This window comes from Gekko japonicus, unplaced genomic scaffold (genome assembly GCF_001447785.1).
Source record: "Gekko japonicus isolate JY-2015 unplaced genomic scaffold, Gekko_japonicus_V1.1 scaffold1614, whole genome shotgun sequence".
NCBI lineage: Eukaryota > Metazoa > Chordata > Lepidosauria > Squamata > Gekkonidae > Gekko > Gekko japonicus.
In genome coordinates this window covers 253,109-273,634 of record NW_015160259.1, presented here as the reverse complement: position 1 = coordinate 273,634, position 20,526 = coordinate 253,109, and the positions used below count along the sequence as shown (strand labels likewise).

Genomic DNA, 20,526 nt, shown 5'->3' with positions numbered 1-20,526 from the left:
CGGCTCCGCCTGCTTCCGGCCCAGCAACGTCCCTTCCGGCTCCGCTGGGCTGGTGCTTGGCATCTACGCACGCTCCTTCTCTTTAACGATCGCGCCCGTCTGCCGCTGCAACGCCACACCACCGCGCCGTCCGCACCGAGTCGGTGTTCACCGCCGCCGTCATTGTCGCCGTCTTTCCAACCAACCATACAGGGTGCCCCCCACCCTTCTAAGGGTGGGTACCCATTTATCTACTTGCAATTAGGTTGCTTTTGAAACCGCTGGGTGGGCGGGAGCTGGGACGAAGGTCGAGAGCTCACCTCGACCACGGTGGTACTCGAACAGCCATAGTGGCTGCTTGGTTGATGTTACGAAGCAGGCGTTTAACTGCCTGCACCACCGCTCCCGCCCACCGCTCCGCTCCCGCCCACCATCACTCATGGCTAAGTCAGACCATGATTGGGTAGCTCCAACGCCTGGTACTTCTGACTCACCATAACTGTTATTTTTTTTTTTTTAATAATTTTTATTGGGTCTTCAATATAACACATCTTAAACAATAACATTAACAGAGAACATTATATAACAATATCAACAATTAAAACGTTACCAAAACCAGATGCAACAATATATATATTGAAATGTCTACAACAAATTCAGTTCGCCCTTCAATAAAACGAAAATTCTAAATATTTCGTGGGAAGAACAAAGATAGAATCCGAGCTTCTATTGGTATATTGAAAAAAAGCAAACCATCTTGTTAAAAACCTATCAGGCCGGGACGGGGAGTTCAGTACAAGAATTTGCTCAGTAATTTTGTCCGATACTACATAGTCCCAACATTTTGCAATCCATTGTTTTATAGTTGGAATGTCAGGTTTATTCCATCGCTGGGCTAATAGAGTTTTTGCTGCCGATAATAAAATAGCTGTTAACTCTTGTTTCTCCTGTGAAATCGTATAGTTCTTATAAGTACCCAAAAGAAAGGTTTCCGGAGTAAAAGGTAGAACACATCCAGTAATTTTGTGTATAATTTTCCTAATCCGTACCCAAAAGTTATTTACAACGGGACATTCCCACCAACAATGAATGAGCGTTCCTTTCATACCACACCCTTTCCAGCAATCTGGAGAGGACTTGTGTTTGCAATGGTATAATCTTTCAGGAGTTAGGTACCATCTTGAATACAATTTATATGATTGGATTCGCATGGCCAAGTTATTTGTTGTCATTTGGAAAGAATTCCAAATCCTAGTCCAGGTTTTATCGTCTATCGTGGTTCGCAGATCTTGTTCCCATTTTGTTTGAACTGAGTTTTTTATTGTCCACGATTTTTCATTTAAGGCATTATAAATGATTGTTATGGCCCCTTTAGTATTTCTACTTAATTTAGCTAGTAATTTTTCAAACTGTAGCAGTGGCCTATTTAAGTCAGAGGAGGTGGCAACTCTAGTATACATATGTTGTAATTGGCAATATTGCAGCCAGGGCAGTTTGGTTTTTATTACTTGAACAAATTGGTCTTGCGTAAGGAGCTTTCCTTTAAGCAAAATATCCTTCAGCCTAAAAATATTTTTCTCTCGGAAGTTCTTATAGTCCTGTTGGGCTCTACCTGGAGGAAACCACCTTTGCCCTAGAAAAGCAGCCATTAAAGATGTTTCTGAGGTAAGGAGTGTCCTATACTTATCCCATATTTTCAATGTAAAATTCAAAAATCTATTAGTATGAAGTCTCAATTTCCTATCCTTCGGGCTATTCCAAATGGATTCATGAAGAAGGTCTGTATTTAGGCCTTGTCCTTCTATTGTCACCCAAGATTTTTCGCATTCTGGATCAGCATAATATAGTATAGCCTTAAGGTGGGCAGCCTCGTAGTATTTGATTAGGTTCGGAAGGGCTAGTCCTCCCCATTTTCTAGGTTTAAACAATAGTGTTTTATTCAATCTGGGCTTTTTGGAGTTCCAAAGAAAATTAGTAATTTTTGAGTTCCACTCACGGAAATCTTTAGGGGGAATTTCGTGTGGTAGATTCTGGAATAAAAACAAAAATTTTGGAAGGATCATAGATTTAAGTAAGTCAATCTTTTCCAATAAGGATAACCGTAATTTTCCCCATTCTTCTAAAAGTTTAGACATAGTGTCTGTTAGTGGTTTAAAATTACATTGGTATAAATTATCTAATTTTACAGGTATGTTAATGCCCAGATGTTTCCATTGGGCAGATACAGTTTTAAAGGGGTAGTGTGTCGTTATCCATGTCAACTCTTGGACTGGGAGACTTATCGGGTATAAAATCGATTTTGAATAATTGATCAAAAAACCAGAAGCTTCGCCAAATGCAGTGATATGGCCTAATAATGGTTGAAGTGTGATTTTGGGTTTCTTTAAATAAAATACTATATCGTCTGCAAAAAGGCTCATTTTACAATGAGCAGAGAAAATATTAATACCTTGTATTTTAGGGTCTGCCCGTATAGCATATGCTAAGGGTTCTAAGGATAATGCAAATAAAAGAGGGGAGAGAGGGCACCCTTGACGGGTGCCTCGCTGTAATTGTATGCTGGATGAACTAACTTGATTCACTGAAATTAATGAATTTGGTTTAGTATAAATAGCCTGTATAAAATTTAAAAAATTAGGTCCAAAATTCATGGATTTTAAAACAGTCAAGAGATAATTAGGTTCGACTCTGTCGAACGCTTTTTCAGCGTCCACAGAAAGAATTGTAGAAGAGATTTTATGTTGTTGACAAAAATCAATAATATTTAAAGTTTTGCGTATGTTATCCGTAATTGTGCGTCCTGGCATAAAACCAGCCTGGTCCTTGTGTATATAATTTAAAACAATAGAGTTCAGTCTACAGGCTAAAATAGATGACAAAATCTTAAAATCAGTATTTAATAAAGATATTGGTCTATATGATGTCGGGAGAAGGGGGTCTTTATCAGGTTTTAAGAGTACTATAACTTTCGCCTCAGCCCAAGTGGGTGGGATGGTTCCTGTTTCCAATACATAATTTAAAGTTTTTAAAAGGTGAGGAGAAATTTGGTCAAAGAATTTTTTATAGAATTCAATCGGATATCCATCCCGTCCTGGAGATTTGTTATTTTTCATTTTTTTTATAACGTCTTTAATCTCTTGGAGAGTGATGGGCCGATCCATTACATCTCTATGTTCTTGGGTCAATTTGGTATTAAACTTAATTGACTCTAAATAATTCTTAATATAAATTTCTGAAGGATTTGAAGATGTATATAAGTCAGAATAAAAGTCAGCAAAAATAGAAGCTATTTTTTTTGGAGAAGTATGAACTTTGTTGTCTTTATCTTTTATTGCGTAAATTGTTGATATCCTTGTTTTCTTATCTACTCTATATTTTAAGAGTTTTATTGATTTTGGAGTTTTTGTAATAAATTTTTGTTTAACATACATCATTTGCTTTTGTATTTGCGCTGTCTCCAGTAATTCTAGCTTTTTCCTTTCTCGTTGTAATTTTTTATAGTTCTTAATACCCCCGTGTCGCTTGTGTTTTTGTTCCAGATTAGTTATATTTTCCATTAGTTCATTAATAATTTTTTGTTTGTTTTTTTTATAGGAGGATGCTATGGAGATCAAATTACCTCGTATAGTTGCTTTAAAAGCTTCCCAAATAGAAAGTTGGGAGGCTGGACAGTCTGCATTAAATTTGAAATAGTCATCAATTTTGGTTGTGATATCTTCTTTGATATGCTCTGGTTGCAATAAAAACATATTCAACTTCCAGTTGAACTCTTTGTTTTCACTTTGTAAAGATTTAACTGAACATGAGACCCAAGAGTGGTCAGAAATTATAGTTGGGCCAATATCTGTATCTATAAGTCTAGGCACCAAATTACCTGTCATCAGTAGATAGTCTATACGGGAGTAAACCTGGTGCCTTGAAGAATAAAATGTATATTGTCGGTCTCCCGGATTAAGGGTTCTCCAAGCATCTGTAAAACCAAAATGCTTGAAAATGTTATTAAGTTCAGTGAAAGGCCAATGTTTTTTTTTACTTTCTAAAGAGCGATGAGTTTTATCTAAATTAGGGTTTACTATAAAATTCAGATCTGCTCCTATAATGATTTCACCCTCAGCAAAGTCTAGCAGCTTTTGAAAAGTAGATCTTATAAAGGACAGTTGATCAGAATTAGGTGCATAGATGCTAGCAATAGTAATTGGTTGTCCAAAAAGATCTCCTTGAATAAAAATATATCTACCATTGGGGTCTATATCACTCTTTTTGTGCTGAAAAGGTAGGTTATGTGAGATTAGAATGGCAGTCCCTCTTGCTTTCGAGGAACCTTTTGCTTGGAATTGCTGTGAAAACCACTTTGACCTCAATACCGGGAAAAGTGCGTTCTTCAAATGAGTTTCTTGAATGCATAATATTTGAGTTTTTTGTTTAAACCAGTAGTTAGACGCTCTCTTAACCTTAATTCTGTTATTCAAACCTCGGGCGTTCCATGTTGCAATGGAGAATTGTTGCATCAAAATTTAAACTAACTAACAACCACAACCCACACCCACAACAAAAAAGGGAAAAAAGGAAAAAAGATACCCTCTCACAAAAGAGGGTAGTGCCTTGGCTAGCTAACCTAAATTAGGTAGCTAGAAGGAGTGTTACAACAGACACTCCTGTAAGGACACTTAACTATACCAGGGGGGCAAAGAAAAGAGTTCAACCTGTTTCACTTTAACTGGCTCCCTCCCTCTCCCTGTAATAACTGTGTAATAATTAAACAGAAAAATATATTCTAAGAATTGTCTCCTTTTCCTAATAGATCCATTTTCCTTTACAGCCTTAATTGTATATCTTGCAATGATTATAAACCTGTAGTTTCCTGTAGTTTTGAAAACACAATGCTCTTCAATAATATTTATAAAAAAAAAGAAAAACCAACGTATATTTTTTACCATCTAACCACCTTTTAAATATCAAAGGTTTCTATCCAGTCATAAAGTCCATAAAGTTGCCTTGGCTATAAAATAGATTTAACATAAAGATATTTATTATTTCGATAAGGAAAGCAATTACTTCATTGCCAGTGTAATTAACTAGCCCAACAGTTTAGCAAATAGAACCTGGAACTATGAATTCCCAGTCTCCTTATTCACCAAAGAAGGAACATATTAAACCTGTAGATAAAACAGCATTCACCAGTCTGTTAAAATAAATATTTCAATTCTTTAAATCCTCTCTCTATACGTTGACATTCAGATATAACTACAATAACATAAAAAAAACACATATTGCATTGCATCTGCCTTCCAATTTAACTCAAAAACAATTAAATTATTTTTGTTGCAATTACCTCATTGCTGAATCATTATCCTTATAGGTATTTTTAAGCTTTTTAAACAAACATTTTTAAACTTTTCAACTTTTAAAGAACAGTCTTACAATGTTGTTCCCGTATAACCACAGTCATCAGGAACACTAACGAAGAAGGTAGAGCGAGCTCTAGAGTTGGTTGCATAAAGGCTTCCATCTTCCTTGAGAGAAGCGTGAAGGAAAAAGTCAGGTTTTTAACAGTTCTTCTTCTTCCGCTGGAGATAGCTTGATCCCTACTGCAGAAAGTAATTGTATTCCTGATGCACAATCGGTTGCTTGGTGCAGTAAGCCGTTTTTGTAGATCAAAATGTCCGAAGTTGGGGACCAGCGGAACCGAATCTTCGCTTCGTGGAGTCTGGCTGTGATATTCTTAAGGGATCTCCGTTTGAGCAGGATTTCCGGGGCTAGGTCAAGCAATACAATGATCTTTTGTTCACCATAAGCCAGAGATCCTTTTTGCTTTGCTAGTTTGAGGATTTTATCTCTGGATCGTAGGTAAATAAACTGAACTAAAATGTCTCTTGGTTTGTCTTTGCGCGCCATCGCTAACGGTCCTAGGCGTTGAGCCTTGGCTATTGCTGGTGCGACGCCATCATCGAGTTGCATTACTTTAGCTAGCCAAGTAGCCATAAAATGGGCTATATTTTGAGACTCTTCAGACCCCTCCTCGAACCCCCTAAATTTCAAATTGTACTGTCGCCACTTATTCTCAAGCGAAGTAATTCTATTTTGCATAGTCATATCAGAGTTTTGCAGGGATCGAATATCATCCTGCATAGCCGTCGCCATTTGCTTGGCTGTTTCTGCAGCTTTCGAAGCTTCAGTAACTTCTTTCGCCATATCTTGCAGGGAATTTTGTATGGGTTGGAGTAATTTAGAGACTATGGTGGACATAGAGTCAATAATGTCGTCTTTTAATGCAGCTAGGTCATTTCGAGATAGGGGGTCGGCCGGGCCGTTGGGCAGCGTATCGGGCGCCATTTTGTCAGAGTCCGGGGAGGCCGTGAGAAAGAGCTCTTCTGGAGCTATCGTTGTAAAAAACGTACGTACCGATTTTGTTCCACCTCTCTGAGTCGCAGATGGTGTTCCGGCAGCTTTATTTGTATTTTTCTTCGGCATGGAGACGTTGAAAAACTATTATAAGTAGGAATTAGGGAGAAAGGGACGGGAGCTCAGGATTCAGCCGTGCGCCATGCACCGGTAGCTCCGCCCACCCCACCATAACTGTTATTAACACTGGATCGTCGTTTCATTTTGGAAGGATGGACTGAGACACCCACCCCTTTGCAATCCCACCCCTTTGCAATCCCACCCCTTTCCCTCTGTGTCTCTCCCCAGCTCTAGGTACGCAGGGCTGGCCCCAGCATATTTTGCACCCTAGGCGAGGATCCCTTCTGGCGCCCCCCCATGCGCCCCGTCAGAGCCAGCAGGGGTGCTTTTGGCGGGGAGTGGGTGCAGTTTGGCACCCCTAAGGGCTGGGGCGCTCTAGGCGAATGCCTAGTTCGCCTAGTGAGCGAGCCGGCCCTGGGTATTTGCACTCCAAGTTGCAGTACAGACAAATGGACCACCCTCTCCCTCTTTCTCTCTTGGCCTTCCGGTGCCTTTAAGAAAGAGCTTTCTTTATCTAGCCCAGGCTAGCCCAATCTCACCAGATCTCAGAAGCTAAGCAGGTGTGGCCTTGGCTAGTATTTGGAACGGCGACTTCCAAGGAATACCAGGCTCATGACACAGAGGCAGGAAAAGGACAAACCACCTCTGAAACATCTCTTACCTTTAAAAAGTCTAGCTCGCCACCTATTGGCGCATAACGCTAAAAGAACTAGTACTTCTGGCTGACAAGACAATCTTAGACTCTCCTGGCTATTCCACAGGCAATGACAAATAAAATTATAATTATCTAAGGGGCTGCATTTATTTTAATGACTATTGACTCAGGGCTATTTTGGGTCCCGATGCTAACCTGAGGAATACTTTTATCAACATCATTTTAGTCTGCTCACTGTTCATTTTATGCTTTCCAGCCCTGGTGTGTTTCTTATGGGTTGATTGTTACTGTTTCAGTTGCGAGCTCCTTTGAGCAGGTCTCTGAAGGGGTGGCATATAAATGCCAAATATACAAAAAATAAATAAATGGGGAGATTGGAGCATGACTACAGGTGGCTAACAGAGGTCAGGAAGTTCTCACCTATGGAAGGAAAAGGTGGAAGAGTGAAGATCTCAGAACGGTGACAGAAAAAGCAGAGTGAAATGGGGGGCGGGGTGCATACCAAGAAACAATAATAGCTGAAGCTGAATTCTGAAGTACATACCTGAGGTGGCAGGAGAGCGGAAATACACAGGAGGCAGCTTTTCTTTGCAAACATGCAAGGTCACACGCTTGGTTCACTACCATTAAAAAACCTGCTGGATCCTATTCTTTTTCCCGATAACATGATATAGCAGCAGAGCAATCCTAAGTGGGTCTACTCAGAATCCTACTCAAATCAATGCAATGAGGTTTACTTCCAGGAAAGAAAAGCCAAAACATCCCTCGAGAGCAAACTGAAAGCAAGCACTAATGAAACTGAGAAGTCAGTGGTTTACTTCGACAGATGACTTCTGTCAACCAGGAGACCCTGGGTTAGACAAATTAAACCGGAGTCCAGTGGCACTTACACCAGTGTATGTTTTTCAGATGGAATACATTTTGGTCAGGAATAAATTGTGGTTAGGCTCCCAAAAGCCACTGGGCTTCTGTTTTATTGTGCTGCTATGGACTAACTTCACGACTCACCCAGGTTAGAGATTTCTAGAACAGAGCATCTGTGTAGCATCAGATCCATCCAGGCCAGCATCCTGTTTCACAAAGTGGAAACAGAAAGTGGAAATTTCCCCCAGAAATTGGGGGGAAAGGCCAGAAATTCCCGCAATTTCTGCTTGCCGGTATAACTATTCATACTGCCTCTGAACATGGAGGCTCCACTGGTGTCTATCAAAGGCTACTAGCTATAACAGCAATCCTTTATTTATTTATCTATCGAATACCCTTGTAAGGTTATAGATCAAGGTGCTCCCTCTAAGCTGCTGTCTTGTGAGCAAAAATTCTACTTGGTGAGCGACTGGCATTAAAGTTGTGGGTGAGCAATTTGGCTACTGCATCAATTAGTTTGCTCTGGAGCCATCCCTTCCTGAGCGAAGACAAAATTGCGTGAGACGGAGGCTAAAAAACTGTGAGCTAGCTCACACTAACTCAGCTTAGAGGGAACACCGGTGGGTAGCCATGTTAGTCTGTCTGTAGCAATAGAAAAGAGAAAGAGTCCACAGTCGCACCTTAGAGACTAACAAAAGTTGTGGCATGGGATGAGCTGTCGTGAGTCACAACTTACTTCTGCAGAAGTGAACAGTGACTTGTGGAAGCTCCTACTCTGCCACAAATATTGTTAGTCTTTAAGGTGCTACTGGATCCTTGCTTTTTTCCTACTTGTAAGGTTAATCATATTAGTGGCAATCCTATAACAATATTTATGTAAGGGCTGCCTGGAGTGCAAAGGAAGTGGGGAAAACACATCAGGATGGAATCATTTAGGCAAAGAGATATTGAATCCCAGAACTGCAAGACTGTGAATCTTCAAATCAAATTGTACATGTGAAGAAGAAGAGGAGGAGACTGGATTTATACCTCGCCTTTCACTCGGAGTCTCAGAGTGGCTTACAATCTCCTTCGCCTTCCCCTCCCCACAACAGACACCCTGTGTGGTAGGTGGGGCTGAGAGAGTTCTGACAGAAGCTGCTCTTTTTCAAAAACACCTTTGACGGAACTATGGCTTGCCCAAGGTCATCCAGCAGCTGCGAGTGGACGAGTGGGGAATCAGACCCAGTTCTCCCGGAGTAAAGTCTGTGCACTTAACTACTACGCCAAACTGCACACTTAACCACTTCCACAAACTGTGTGGCTAGGGTTTCAGCCTCTCCCCCACAAAGGAATCCATAACATTTCTTAAAGAGGTAATACAACTCATCCCCATTTTATAAACAAACTGAATTCCAGTGGGTTCAAAACCAAGAATGTATTGTGCCACAGGGCAATTCAAGAGATGTACAATTCTGGACTTGTTTAGCACGCAAATTCCAACCACTCAGGGAAGATTCCTACAGCTCCCCTTTCATCAGACTCCTTCAACAGGAGGCATGATTGTTCCCCCGCATGGACTTCCAGATGCTTCATAACGTAGGGCTTGCGTGTGAAGCTCTTGCCACACTTGAAGCATTTATGCAGCTTTTCCCCAGTGTGGACTCTGTTATGCAAAACCAGAGAGTAATTGCGAATGAAGCTCTTTCCACACTCCAAGCATTTGTATGGCTTCTCCCCTGTATGGATTCTTTGATGGGAAACAAGGTTAGTTTTTTGACTAAAGTTCTTCCCACACTCCAAACATGTATATGGCTTCTCCCCAGTGTGGCTTCGTCGATGGGCAATGAGGCCACCAGTCCCAGCAAAGGTCTTCCCACACTCCAAGCATTTATGAGGTTTCTCCCCTGTGTGAATTCTTTGATGAACAGTCAGATGGGCTCTTCGAACAAAGGTCTTTCCACATTCCAGACATTTATATGGTTTCTCACCTATGTGTATTTGTCGATGGGCGGTAAGATCTGCATTTAGAGCAAAGCTCTCACTACAGTCCAAGCATTTATATGGTTTTTCCCCTGTGTGGATAACTTGATGGTAAACAAGTGTTGAGTTATGCCTGAAGCTCTTTCCACAGTCCAAGCATTTATAAGCTTTCTCCCCTGTGTGGATTTCTCGATGAGCAGTAAGATCTGCTCTCTGAGAAAAGCTCTCTCCACATTCTAAGCATTTGTGTGGTTTCTCCCGACTGTGAATTCTTTGATGTTCCATAAGATGAGCCCTCCGAACAAACCTCTTTCCACACTCCACACATTTATATGGTTTCTCTCCTGTGTGGATTCGTTGATGGGCAGTAAGGGTGGCACTCTGAGAAAAGCTCTTTCCACATTCCAAGCATGGATATGGTTTCTCCCCTGTGTGGACTCTCTGGTGTACCGTGAGATGTATGCGCCGAGCAAAGCTCTTTCCGCATTCCAAACACTTATGTGGTTTCTCCCCGGTGTGGATTCCCTGATGGGCAATAAGATCTGCACTCCGAGCAAAACTCTTCCCACATTCCGTGCATTTGTACAGTTTCTCCCCTGTGTGGATTCTTTGGTGTACAGCAAGATGCGAACTCCAAAGAAAGGTCTTTCCACATTCCAAGCATTTATATGACTTTTCCCTTGTGTGGATTCTCCAGTGTGTATAAAATGCTGGTTTATACATAAATGTTTTCCCACACACAGGGCAGTTGGTCTTTTCTTGGTCTGAGGGGTTATCCCGAGTTCCAAAACCCTGAGAAGGAGAGGATTCACTTTCCTTCTTCTGTTTCATTCCCATGTTTCTCCTCTGATAGTTCCCTTTCAATGGGAGCTGCTGTTGTTCTACCTCAAGCGTCTTCTGGAGTCCATCAGTCTCTGAAATGAAGAGGGGGCAAAAGCAAAATTGGAAACTGAAATTACCGAAAGTGTCTGCCTTCTGCCACATTGTCCCCCAGTTAAGGTCTGCCTCCCAAACCCTGCTGTTTGTGACCCTATATACAGAAGCAGGTGGTCACTAGAGACGGGGCATTTTCAGTGGTGGCTCCTCATTTGTGAACAACCCCCCCCCCCGAAACACCCCCCGAAAGCCTACCTGGAACCTGTCTTACTATATTTAAAACACCAGGCCATAACATTTCTTTTCAACCCAACTTTTAACTAAGATCTTTTTTTAAAAAAGCTCTTCTGTTGCCTGCTTCTCTTCTGAGAAATGGTAATTTTGAGTGTACTCAGTGGCTGTTTCAAGTACCCAAGTTTTAAAAATTCTGGTGGGTAGCCACGTTGGTCTGAAAATGGAGAACAAAGTTTGAGCCACTGGACTCAAACCTTGCTCTTTAAAAAAAAAAATCTAATACTGATAATTTATATACTGCTTAAGGTTTTATGGTACCATTTTTATTTGCCAGATGACTTGAGTAGGCCTTTGGAGAGGCGTCGCTTAAAAACAACAACAACCTCTCTCTTGAATAAAAGCCAAGTACTGTACAAACACGATGTATAGAAAAGCCTGCATTTCGTTGTGTGTTCTAACTTCTCTTTCACATTTGAGACGGGTTTCCCAGTCATTCTCAAGCAGTTTCCTCTCAAGCAAACCTCTCTGTTCTCCAGTGGGTGAAATTTAGCCCAAAACAAGTCGCACATGTAAACACATGAAGCTGCCTTATACTGAATCATACCTTCTGGACCGTGAAGACCGGTATTGTCTACTCAGACTGGCAGCAGCTCTCCAGGGTCTCAAGCAAAGGCCTTTCACATTATCTCCTACCTCATCTTTTTAACTGGAGATAACAGGGATTGAACCTGGGACCTTCTGAATGCCAAGCAGATGCACTATCACGAAGCACCAGCCCCTCCCCAAAGTCTTACCCTTATACACCAGACAAGGAAGCAGATACCTGCTAATCTGTCACTTTTTTCTGGGTTCTGGACAAATGGATTTCCTCCTGCTTCTTCCACGGTGGAAATGGAATCAGGTTTGGGAACCAGAAGTCCTCCTTTCAGGGAAAGAAACAGATCAGGGTTTTTTTATGGAAGAGGAGAGGCCTACTGATTGGATCCAAAAGTATTCATCTGCTGATCCTGCTGGTGGCCCAAAGCGGAGAAGGAAGCAGGGAACGTCAGCACAGGGAAGCCCTAGCCTAGACAGACACCCCAGGATACGGGCTCTTAACCCCTTCAGGGGCAAGAAGGACTCAACACTCCCAGTTTGACACCATCCAATGCTGATCTGCCGAAGGTCCACTGCCCGTTCAAGGGACCCCACAATCCTACCAGGAGGGGAGAGGGCGGTGATGGATCCCAACTCCTACTAACAATCTGAACATTCATTGTAACACTTATTCATCTAGTTCCTCTACTGAGGACCTTTTTTAAAAAACCACCCTTCCTTGAGAGGGGCTTAAAGAGAGCCAGTTTGGTGTAGTGGCTAAGTGCGCGGACTCTAATCTGGGAGAACCGTGTTTGATTCCCCACTCCTCCACTTGCAGCTGCTGGATGACCTTGGGCAAGCCGTAGTTCTGGCACAGCTGTTCTTGAAAAAGAGCAGTTTCTGTCAGAGCTCTCTCAGCCCCACCTACCTCACAGGTGTCTGTTGTAGGGAGGGGAAGGGAAAGGAGTTTGTAAGCCACTCTGAGACACCTTTGGGTAGTGAAGGGCAGGATATAAATCCAATCTCTTCTCTTCTTCTTCTTTAAACTGCATTTTTTCCCAGCCTACTACCTTTCTGACAGGACCTGTTTCTTTCATTTTCATAGCACCCTGACAGAGACGAACTTGGTAGACAAAACTCTTCATAACTAAATCACCACCTGCTTAAACCCTGTTTTACTTGGTTCATTCTTTTTTTTAAATATATGCGAGTGTGTGTGCACCTGGAAGTCATGGCGACCTCTGGTGACTGACCCCTACTGGGGGCCTTCAGGATATTCAGAGAGGTGGCTGAATAAAGCCTGCCCCCACCTCCCGCTTCTGGTATTCCAAGGAGGTCTCCCATCCTACTACTACTACTACTACTACTACTACTACTACTAATATACTTTATTGTCATTGTACATAGTACAACGAAATTAAAGGTGCAATCATTTCAGTGATCTACAGCCATACTCATATACACTCACACAACCATTCACAACCATCCCATAACTCCCTTAAGGTTCACATTGCAATTTAAACCACCAATGTCACCCAAATTCCAATTTCATACAGCATTTAAAGCAATAATAGCTCTCGAATAAAAACTGTTTTTTAATCTGTTTGTCCTTGATTTAATTGTCCTATATCTTCTACCCGAAGGCAGCAGTTCAAACAGGGAGTGTTCAGGGTGTGACAAATCCTGCAGAATGTTCTTTGCTTTTTTCAAGCATCGAGAACTATACAATTCCTCCAGGAATGGGAGAGGGCAGCCAATAATCTTCTGGGCTGTGATGAGTCGACCCTGCTTAGATTCTGAAATCTGACGAGATTGGGCTTGCCTGGGCTATCCAAGTCAGGGCCTCTTGGCTCATTCCTGAGGGCTCTGCTACCTCATTGTCCTATATGTGTGGACCAGGCCTAAGTAGAAGACCCCCAAGTTAATCCCCTCCCTCCACAGTTTTCCTTCTCATGTCCAGTGGGAGACTGTAAGGTCCTCAAAGCAAAGAAATGTCCTCTCTGCCTTTGCAAAGCACACATTCAGGGCCCGATGTTATTATATCGGTATCATTTCAAATGCTAGTTTCCTTGGCTGCTCTGGAAGGCCCATAAAAAGGGCCCCCTTTGACATCCCATAAACTGTTATGGGGGCCAATCGCCCTCCCTCCCTGCTTTCAGTGGATTTTCACCTGCACTCAAGATTTTGTGCCTCTGAAGAAAAATGAACCTGCTCAGTCCCCAACAGGCAACTGTGGAGTGAGGTGAGGCAAGGTCCTTCAAGTTGACAAACCAAAATTTGGACAGTTCCGCTACACATGCAGAAATACCTCCCTTGCCTGAGTCCACCCAATCCACTTCCCTACTGAAAATCTCTATGGGAAGACCATTGTGAGACCTCTACTTAGAAGGAGAAATTTCTGCCTTCAGCATCTGTAAACGAAGGCAAAGGGGAGTCTTACCCAGAGCGGCCACATTCTGACAATTCTCCGCCATGACTTCCTTGTGAAGCCTTCTTTGGCATTGATCCAGCAAGGCCCACTCCTCCTCAGTGAAATGAACAGACACCTCCTCCAAGGTCACCAGGCCCTGAAAAGAGAAAAAAGGAACCCCTGTATCCAGTTTGGTGTCGTGGTTAAGTGCGCGGACTCTAATCTGGGAGAACCGGGTTTGATTCCCCACTCCTCCACTTGCACCTGCTGATGTGACCTTGGGTCAGTCACAAGCTCTGGCACAGCTGTCCTTGAAAAAGAGCAGTTTCCATCAGAACTCTCTCAGCCCCACCTGCCTCACAGGGTGTCTGTTGTGGGGAGGGGAAGGGAAAGGAGTTTGTAAGCCGTTCTGAGACACCTTTGGGTAGTGAAGGGCGGGGTATAAATCCAATTTCTTCTCTTTCTTCTTCTTAATGTAATAATCCTTCCCCTTTTAAGGGCAATCCAAATGGTTTTCAGTTCTGGGCACCACAATTTAAGATGGATATAGACAAACTGGAATGTGTCCAGAGGAGGGCAGTGAAGGTGGTGAGGGGTCTGGAGACCGTCCTATGAGGAAAGTATGTTTACCCTGGAAAGGAGACAACTGAGAGGTGATATGATAACCATCTACAAATACTTGAAGAGCTGTCATAGAGAGGATGGTACCGAGTTGTTTTCTGTTGCCCCAGAAGGTCAGATCAGAGCCAACGGGTTGAAATTAAATCAGAAGAGTTATCGGCTAAACATTAGGAAGAACTTCCTGAAGGTTAGAGCAGTTCCTCAGTGGAACAGGCTTCCTCGGGAGGTGGTGGGCTCTCCTTCTTTGGAGGTTTTCAAACGGAGGCTAGATGGCCATCTGACAGCAATGCTGATTCTGTCAACTTAGGCACATCATGTGAGGGAGGGCAGGAAGGGTTGCCTCAGTGCTTAGTTCTTGTGGCCCTTTCTTACACACCCAGGGAAATGCTGATTGCCACTTTGGGGTCAGGAAGCAATCCTGGAGGGTTTTTTTGTCATCTTCTGGGCGTGGAACAGCGATCACTGGGGGCGTGGAGGGGGAGATATTTGTGAATTTCCTGCATTATGCAGGGGGTTGGACTAGATGACCCTGGAGGTCCCTTCCAACTCTATGATTCTATGGTTTATCATTAGATCTTGACTTTCAAGATTCAAACCTCCATCAGATGTTTCATTTTTCTATCTAGCAAGCAACGCAGACAACAGCCAAAGGAATAAAGACAGAGAGATTCTTCCCAGCTTAGGGAGGGTTTGGGGGACACCAAGGGGCATGATCTACACTTCCGCATTTACCTCATCTGGCTGCACAGAAGCTGCTTTCTCACTGCCGTTAAGAGATGACAAATAATATATTGTTGTTTCCATGGCGCCCTCTGGAAGGATAAGGAGGTAATTGTTAAGGCATTCTATATTTTCCAAGTATTTAGCATTTCAGTCCCTTGGGTTTGTGAGGGGGGAAACATCCTCCCTCTCTTGGCTCATGGTCACAATTATCCTTGCATCGTTATTTCAGATGATTCTTTCCTTCCATACGTTTGCAAAATAAAAACTTGCTACGGTCATCGTACACAAAATCATGGCTTGTTTGCCCGACGGTACAGAACTGACACAATTAAGAAGGAAGAACTCTGAAACGCAATGAACAGGCAGTTCAAAACCCAATGACAGAACTGCAGCTCCCGTACCCCAGAATCTCTTTGCAGGTGTGCAAGACCAGAGCATATGGGAAAAGGCAACCTTGCTATTACTGAATTCCCTGCAGTTACCCTCTTGACATACTAGCCACGTGTCATGATCAATGTTCCCTCTAAGCTGTGGAGTCTTGTGAGCAAAAATCCTACTTTGTGAGCTACTGGCATTGAAGCTGTGAGCGAGCAATCTGGCTACTGCATCAGTTAGTTTGCTCTGGAGCCCTCCTTCCTGAGTGGAGACAAAAATGTGTGAGCTGGAGGCTAAAAAACTGTGAGCGAGCTCACACTAACTCAGCTTAGAGGGAACACTGGTCATGATGAGAGATGCCCCTAATGTATCATCATTATTACATTTGTATGCCTTTTTCTGTTTTCCAGAATCCCAGCCCAACTGAGTTATTTTTTTTGTATTGGGAATCTTTGCTGCTCGATTCAAATACTATTGTATCTAGTAATCAGCTGATGGGTCTGATGTTTTCATGTCTTCTAATCCACTTACTCACTGATTGAATATTTTATCATCCTTATAATCTGACTTGACTCCCAGTGAGAAATAACAACAACAACATCACAGAATATCATATTTACAGCGAATGACAAAGCCAGTGGTGTCATACTGTCAAATAATGAGTATTTATGGGATGACTCAAGACCATTTTTTGACAAGATTTTAGTACCCTGGGGCTTAATAGCTAGTTGGACAGAGCACAGTTTTGACACCAAATGACTGTCCCCTTCCACCAGGCACCTTTTGCGGTTTTTATCACCCCTTTTGCCACCTCATAAACTCAGCTGCAAGAGGCTCTTGTGATTTGATTACTACAACATAAGATCTCCTCAAAGCTTGTCATTTCCCCCCCCTCTTTTCAGCCCAATGAGCTATCTTACCAATTTTTGACATTAATTGTCATTATTTGTGTTCAGAGGCAGATTTGTCCTAAACAGTCTGACTCCTGGCACCACAAGCAAAATGGGTCACAAAGTTTTTCTCTTTCCCCCATTCTGTTAGTAGATTCCTCCTTACAATGTTATTACCGCTTCATCCACACTCACAAACCTACCGGCATTTTCACAAAGGCCTCATAGCTACCTAGTTGGTTAACCAAGCTGGTTAACCTGGCTGGCAGTCCTAGAATATAACTGAAGACAGGCTATGGATAAGCTATTCTTCCAATCATCTTGCGCTGATTTGAAATCAGGTCTAGGCTGTTAATTCCCCAAATGTAAAAGTCTAAACTGAGAAACTGGAGTGGAGCATCTTTCCCACACAGGACTGGAGGACATCAAAGCAGTCCATCTACACTCAAGGAGGACATCCAGTGGGAAAGACACCCCTTTCGATCTCACCTGGAAAAGTTGCTCTGTGGTAATGTCCCTGCACATTCTTCTCCTGTACCTGAAACAGAAGTGGGGATCCCAGAAAGCAGAGATGGATGAAAAATGTAACAGAAAGCAGTTTGGGGGGGGGGGTCTTAAAACATTTTGGGGATTCTTGTGGATTTTGAAGGTGTTCTTACTCACACCCTGTGCCCCAGACACTACCTGGACAAATCCCTCTCACCTGCTGGTCCTGGTTCCTGTCCTCTGCCTGGCTGAGGAGGAAGCCTTCTGCCAGGGCCACCGCCTGGGAACTGGTCTCCGGCCCGCACTCCCTCACCCAGCTCTCCATCTCCGGGGCAGGATGGCCAGGAACTGCTCCAGGACCACCAGGTCCAGCATCTCCCTCTTGCTGCGCCTCTCCGGCTTCAGCCACCGGCGGCAAAGACGGTGGAGTCGGCTGCAGACCTCCCGGGGCCCCTCCGCCTCCTGGTAGCCGAACTGCCTGAATTGCTGGCGCTGCACATCTGGCAGGAGGGCGCTGTCCCCCAGGCTCTTCTGCCTGGCTCCTCCCCACAGCCCCCTTCTGCTCCCAGCCCCGGCTGCATTGAGGGCCTTTCCTAATCCAGGGACAGCTGAGTCCGGCTCTCCCCTCATCCTCCCTTCCTCTACAAACAGCCTTCACCTGAACCACTGGATTGTCTTCCTCCTCGGCCAGATCCTTCTATGAACGAAACTGCCAGATCTGTGACCTCCTGCAAAGCCAAGATTGATTTATTTTTAGTGAGAGAAGAAGCACACCCTTATTTTGAAACTCACAGGGCACCAAACCACTGATTTCTTTCATATTATAATTTATCATACGTCAGAGCTACATACAGGAAGCATATAATAATCTAAAAAAGATAACTGTTTTAGACAATGGAGTCTTCTGGTTAACAGCCTTAAGGAAATTAGAGAGTTTGGTTGGTCACCTTAGAATAACATGTGGCATTTGCTGCCAGAGGATACAGGGATGGCCACAGGAATAAACAGCTTTCAAAGGGGATTAGTCTGTCAATGGCTACTAGACATGGTGGCTGAGGGGAACCTCCACATTCAGAGGCACTAAGATTCTGAATCCTAGAGCCCGGAAGCAACATCAGGGGAAAGCCTTGGCCTCTGTGCCCTGTTGTTGGCCATCCAGAGGGCCAGTTTGGTGTGGTGGTTAAGTGCACAGACTCTAATCTGGGAGAACCGGGTTTGATTCCCCACTCATCCACATGCAGCTGCTGGTGTGACCTTGGGTTAGTCATAAATTCTTTCAGAGCTGTTCTCTCAAGGGCAGTTCTCAAGAGAGCTCTCTCAGCCCCACCCACCTCACAGGGTGTCTGTTGTGGGGAAGGGAAGGAGCTTGTAAACTGCTCTGAGACTCCTTCAGGTAGTGAAGGGTGGGGTATAAATCCAATCTCTTCTTCTTCTCTTCATCCAGAGGAACTGGTTGGCCACTGAGTGAGACAGAATGCTAGACTAGATAGATTATTGGTCTGATCCAGCACAGCTCTTCTTATACTCTTATAAAGGCCTCAGCCTCTATGTCCCGTAGTTGGCTGTCCAGTGGAACTGGTTGGCCACTGAGTGAGACAAGAGCCTGGACCAGATGGACCACTGGTCTTATCCAGCAGGGCCCTTGTGTTCTTATGAGAGCTCCAGCCACCACCTGGAGTTTGGCAAGTACAGCTGATGCACAGGAAATGCCCTAAATTGCTCAAGTCAGGGAGCCAAATCAATAGGGCTCCTCTTCTTATGTTCTTACCCAAACGGGCTACCCCTCTATCCAAAACAGGTAGATAACTTTGCAAAGGAAACATTATTTTATTGCTTACCTACTTTTTAAAAAATCCTCCAGTGCTGCATCCTCTTGCTTTTGTGGTCCAACACGGCCAGCGACTCATCACGCACGTGGGACCCCCGCAGGAAGTCAGATGGCCTTTTTTGTTGTTGTTGATGCCTCTCTAGGAACTCTGATTTTTTTTCCATTTAACCCTTGACTGTCTCCGGGAAGCCAAAAAGACGGCTCTCAGCTTCCCCACCAGTGTTATTTGCTCACCCAGTGAGTGTCACTCCGATTTCACTGCAGGGAAGAGAGGATTCAGTTTCCCTTTCCATCCTGAAGAAGTGTGCATACACACAAAAGCTTATACCCAGAATTGAACTTTGTTGGTCTTAAAGATGCCACTGGACTCAAACTTTGTTCGCTTCTGAAGTAGTCATTTTTCCCAGGCGAACTGATCTCTGTTGCTTGGAGATCAAATGTAATCCCAGGAGAGGAAGTGGTTAGTGGTGGGACTCTGACTTTGTTCCGTTGCTTCAGAACATTACAGGGCTACCCACCTGAACCCACTTTGGAAGGTGGACTCTATGGGATTATACCCCATTGAAGCCCCTCTCCTAACACCACCCTCCAAATCTGCAGGAGTAACTTCTGGACGACGAGGCTTGATTTAGAGTGGGGGGGGGGGAAGAAGTATGACCCCCCCCCCAGCTGTGCAAGAATGAGTTGGGCTTCACCGTCTGTGGATTCAGCTCTTCCCATTTCTTCTTGGCTTGATGTTTCAGGGGTATGACTGAAAGGCTGATGGAGCAACCCTCAGGAAGCTCAGCAGGCCAGAGTCTGGAAGAACCAGGTTTGATTCCCCATTCCTCCACTTGCAGCTGCTGGATGACCTTGGGCAAGCCATAGTTCTGTCAGAGCTGTTCTTGAAAGAGCTCTCTCAGCCCCACGGCCCCCACCTGCCTCACAGAGTGTCTGGTGGGGAAGGGAAGGGAAAGGCGTTTGTAAGCCGTTCTGAGACTCCCAGTGAAGGGCAGGGTATAAATCCAACCTCCTCTTCTTCTTAAGACACCCACCCCTTTGCAATCACTGGCTGCAAACAGGGAGCTGATTGTCCATTTATTATTTCACTGCCTGGAAATAGGTAAGCGCTGTTTGTCAGGTCACTTTTCCAGTATAGAATGCAACACTGTTTCAGGCATGCGCATTCTCAAGAGCCCCTGATGGTTAGTCCCACACTACCCCTCTCGGGTGGCTCAAGTGGTTAAGACGCTGAACTGCAGGCTGTGGAAGGTCAGTAGTTCAGCGGTTCGAGCCCCGGGTGCCGCATGACGGAGTGAGCTCGCGTCTCTAGTTCCAGCTCCTGCCAACCTAGCAGTTCGAAAGCAAGAAATTGCAAGTAGATAAATAGGGACCACTTCAGTGGGAAGGTAACAGAGTTCTGTGCGCCTTGGTGTTGAGTCATGCCGGTCACATGACCAAGGAAACGTCTTCGGACAGCGCTGGCTCTTCGGCTTGGATACGGAGATGAGCACCGCAACCCTAGAGTCGGATTCGACTGGCTTTCGAGCAAGGGAACCTTTACCTTTACTTTACCCCTCTCTCACAGACCTGGGACTATGGCTCA

At 44.0% G+C, this 20,526-nt stretch overlaps 1 protein-coding gene across 1 annotated transcript; it reads right to left on the bottom strand.

Moving 5' to 3' along the window:
* Positions 1-9,396: 9,396 nt before the first annotated feature.
* On the bottom strand, positions 9,397-10,759 carry LOC107113348 (zinc finger protein 501-like). The gene has a single exon (XM_015414674.1). It carries the CDS (start codon positions 10,757-10,759, stop codon positions 9,425-9,427), a length of 1,335 nt encoding a protein of 444 aa, XP_015270160.1. The 3' UTR covers positions 9,397-9,424.
* Positions 10,760-20,526: the final 9,767 nt, after the last annotated feature.

Excerpts from the sequence above, each read along its gene's own strand:
- LOC107113348 (XM_015414674.1), bottom strand. The coding sequence starts at position 10,759 with ATGGGAATGAAACAGAAGAAGGAAAGTGAATCCTCTCCTTCTCAGGGT.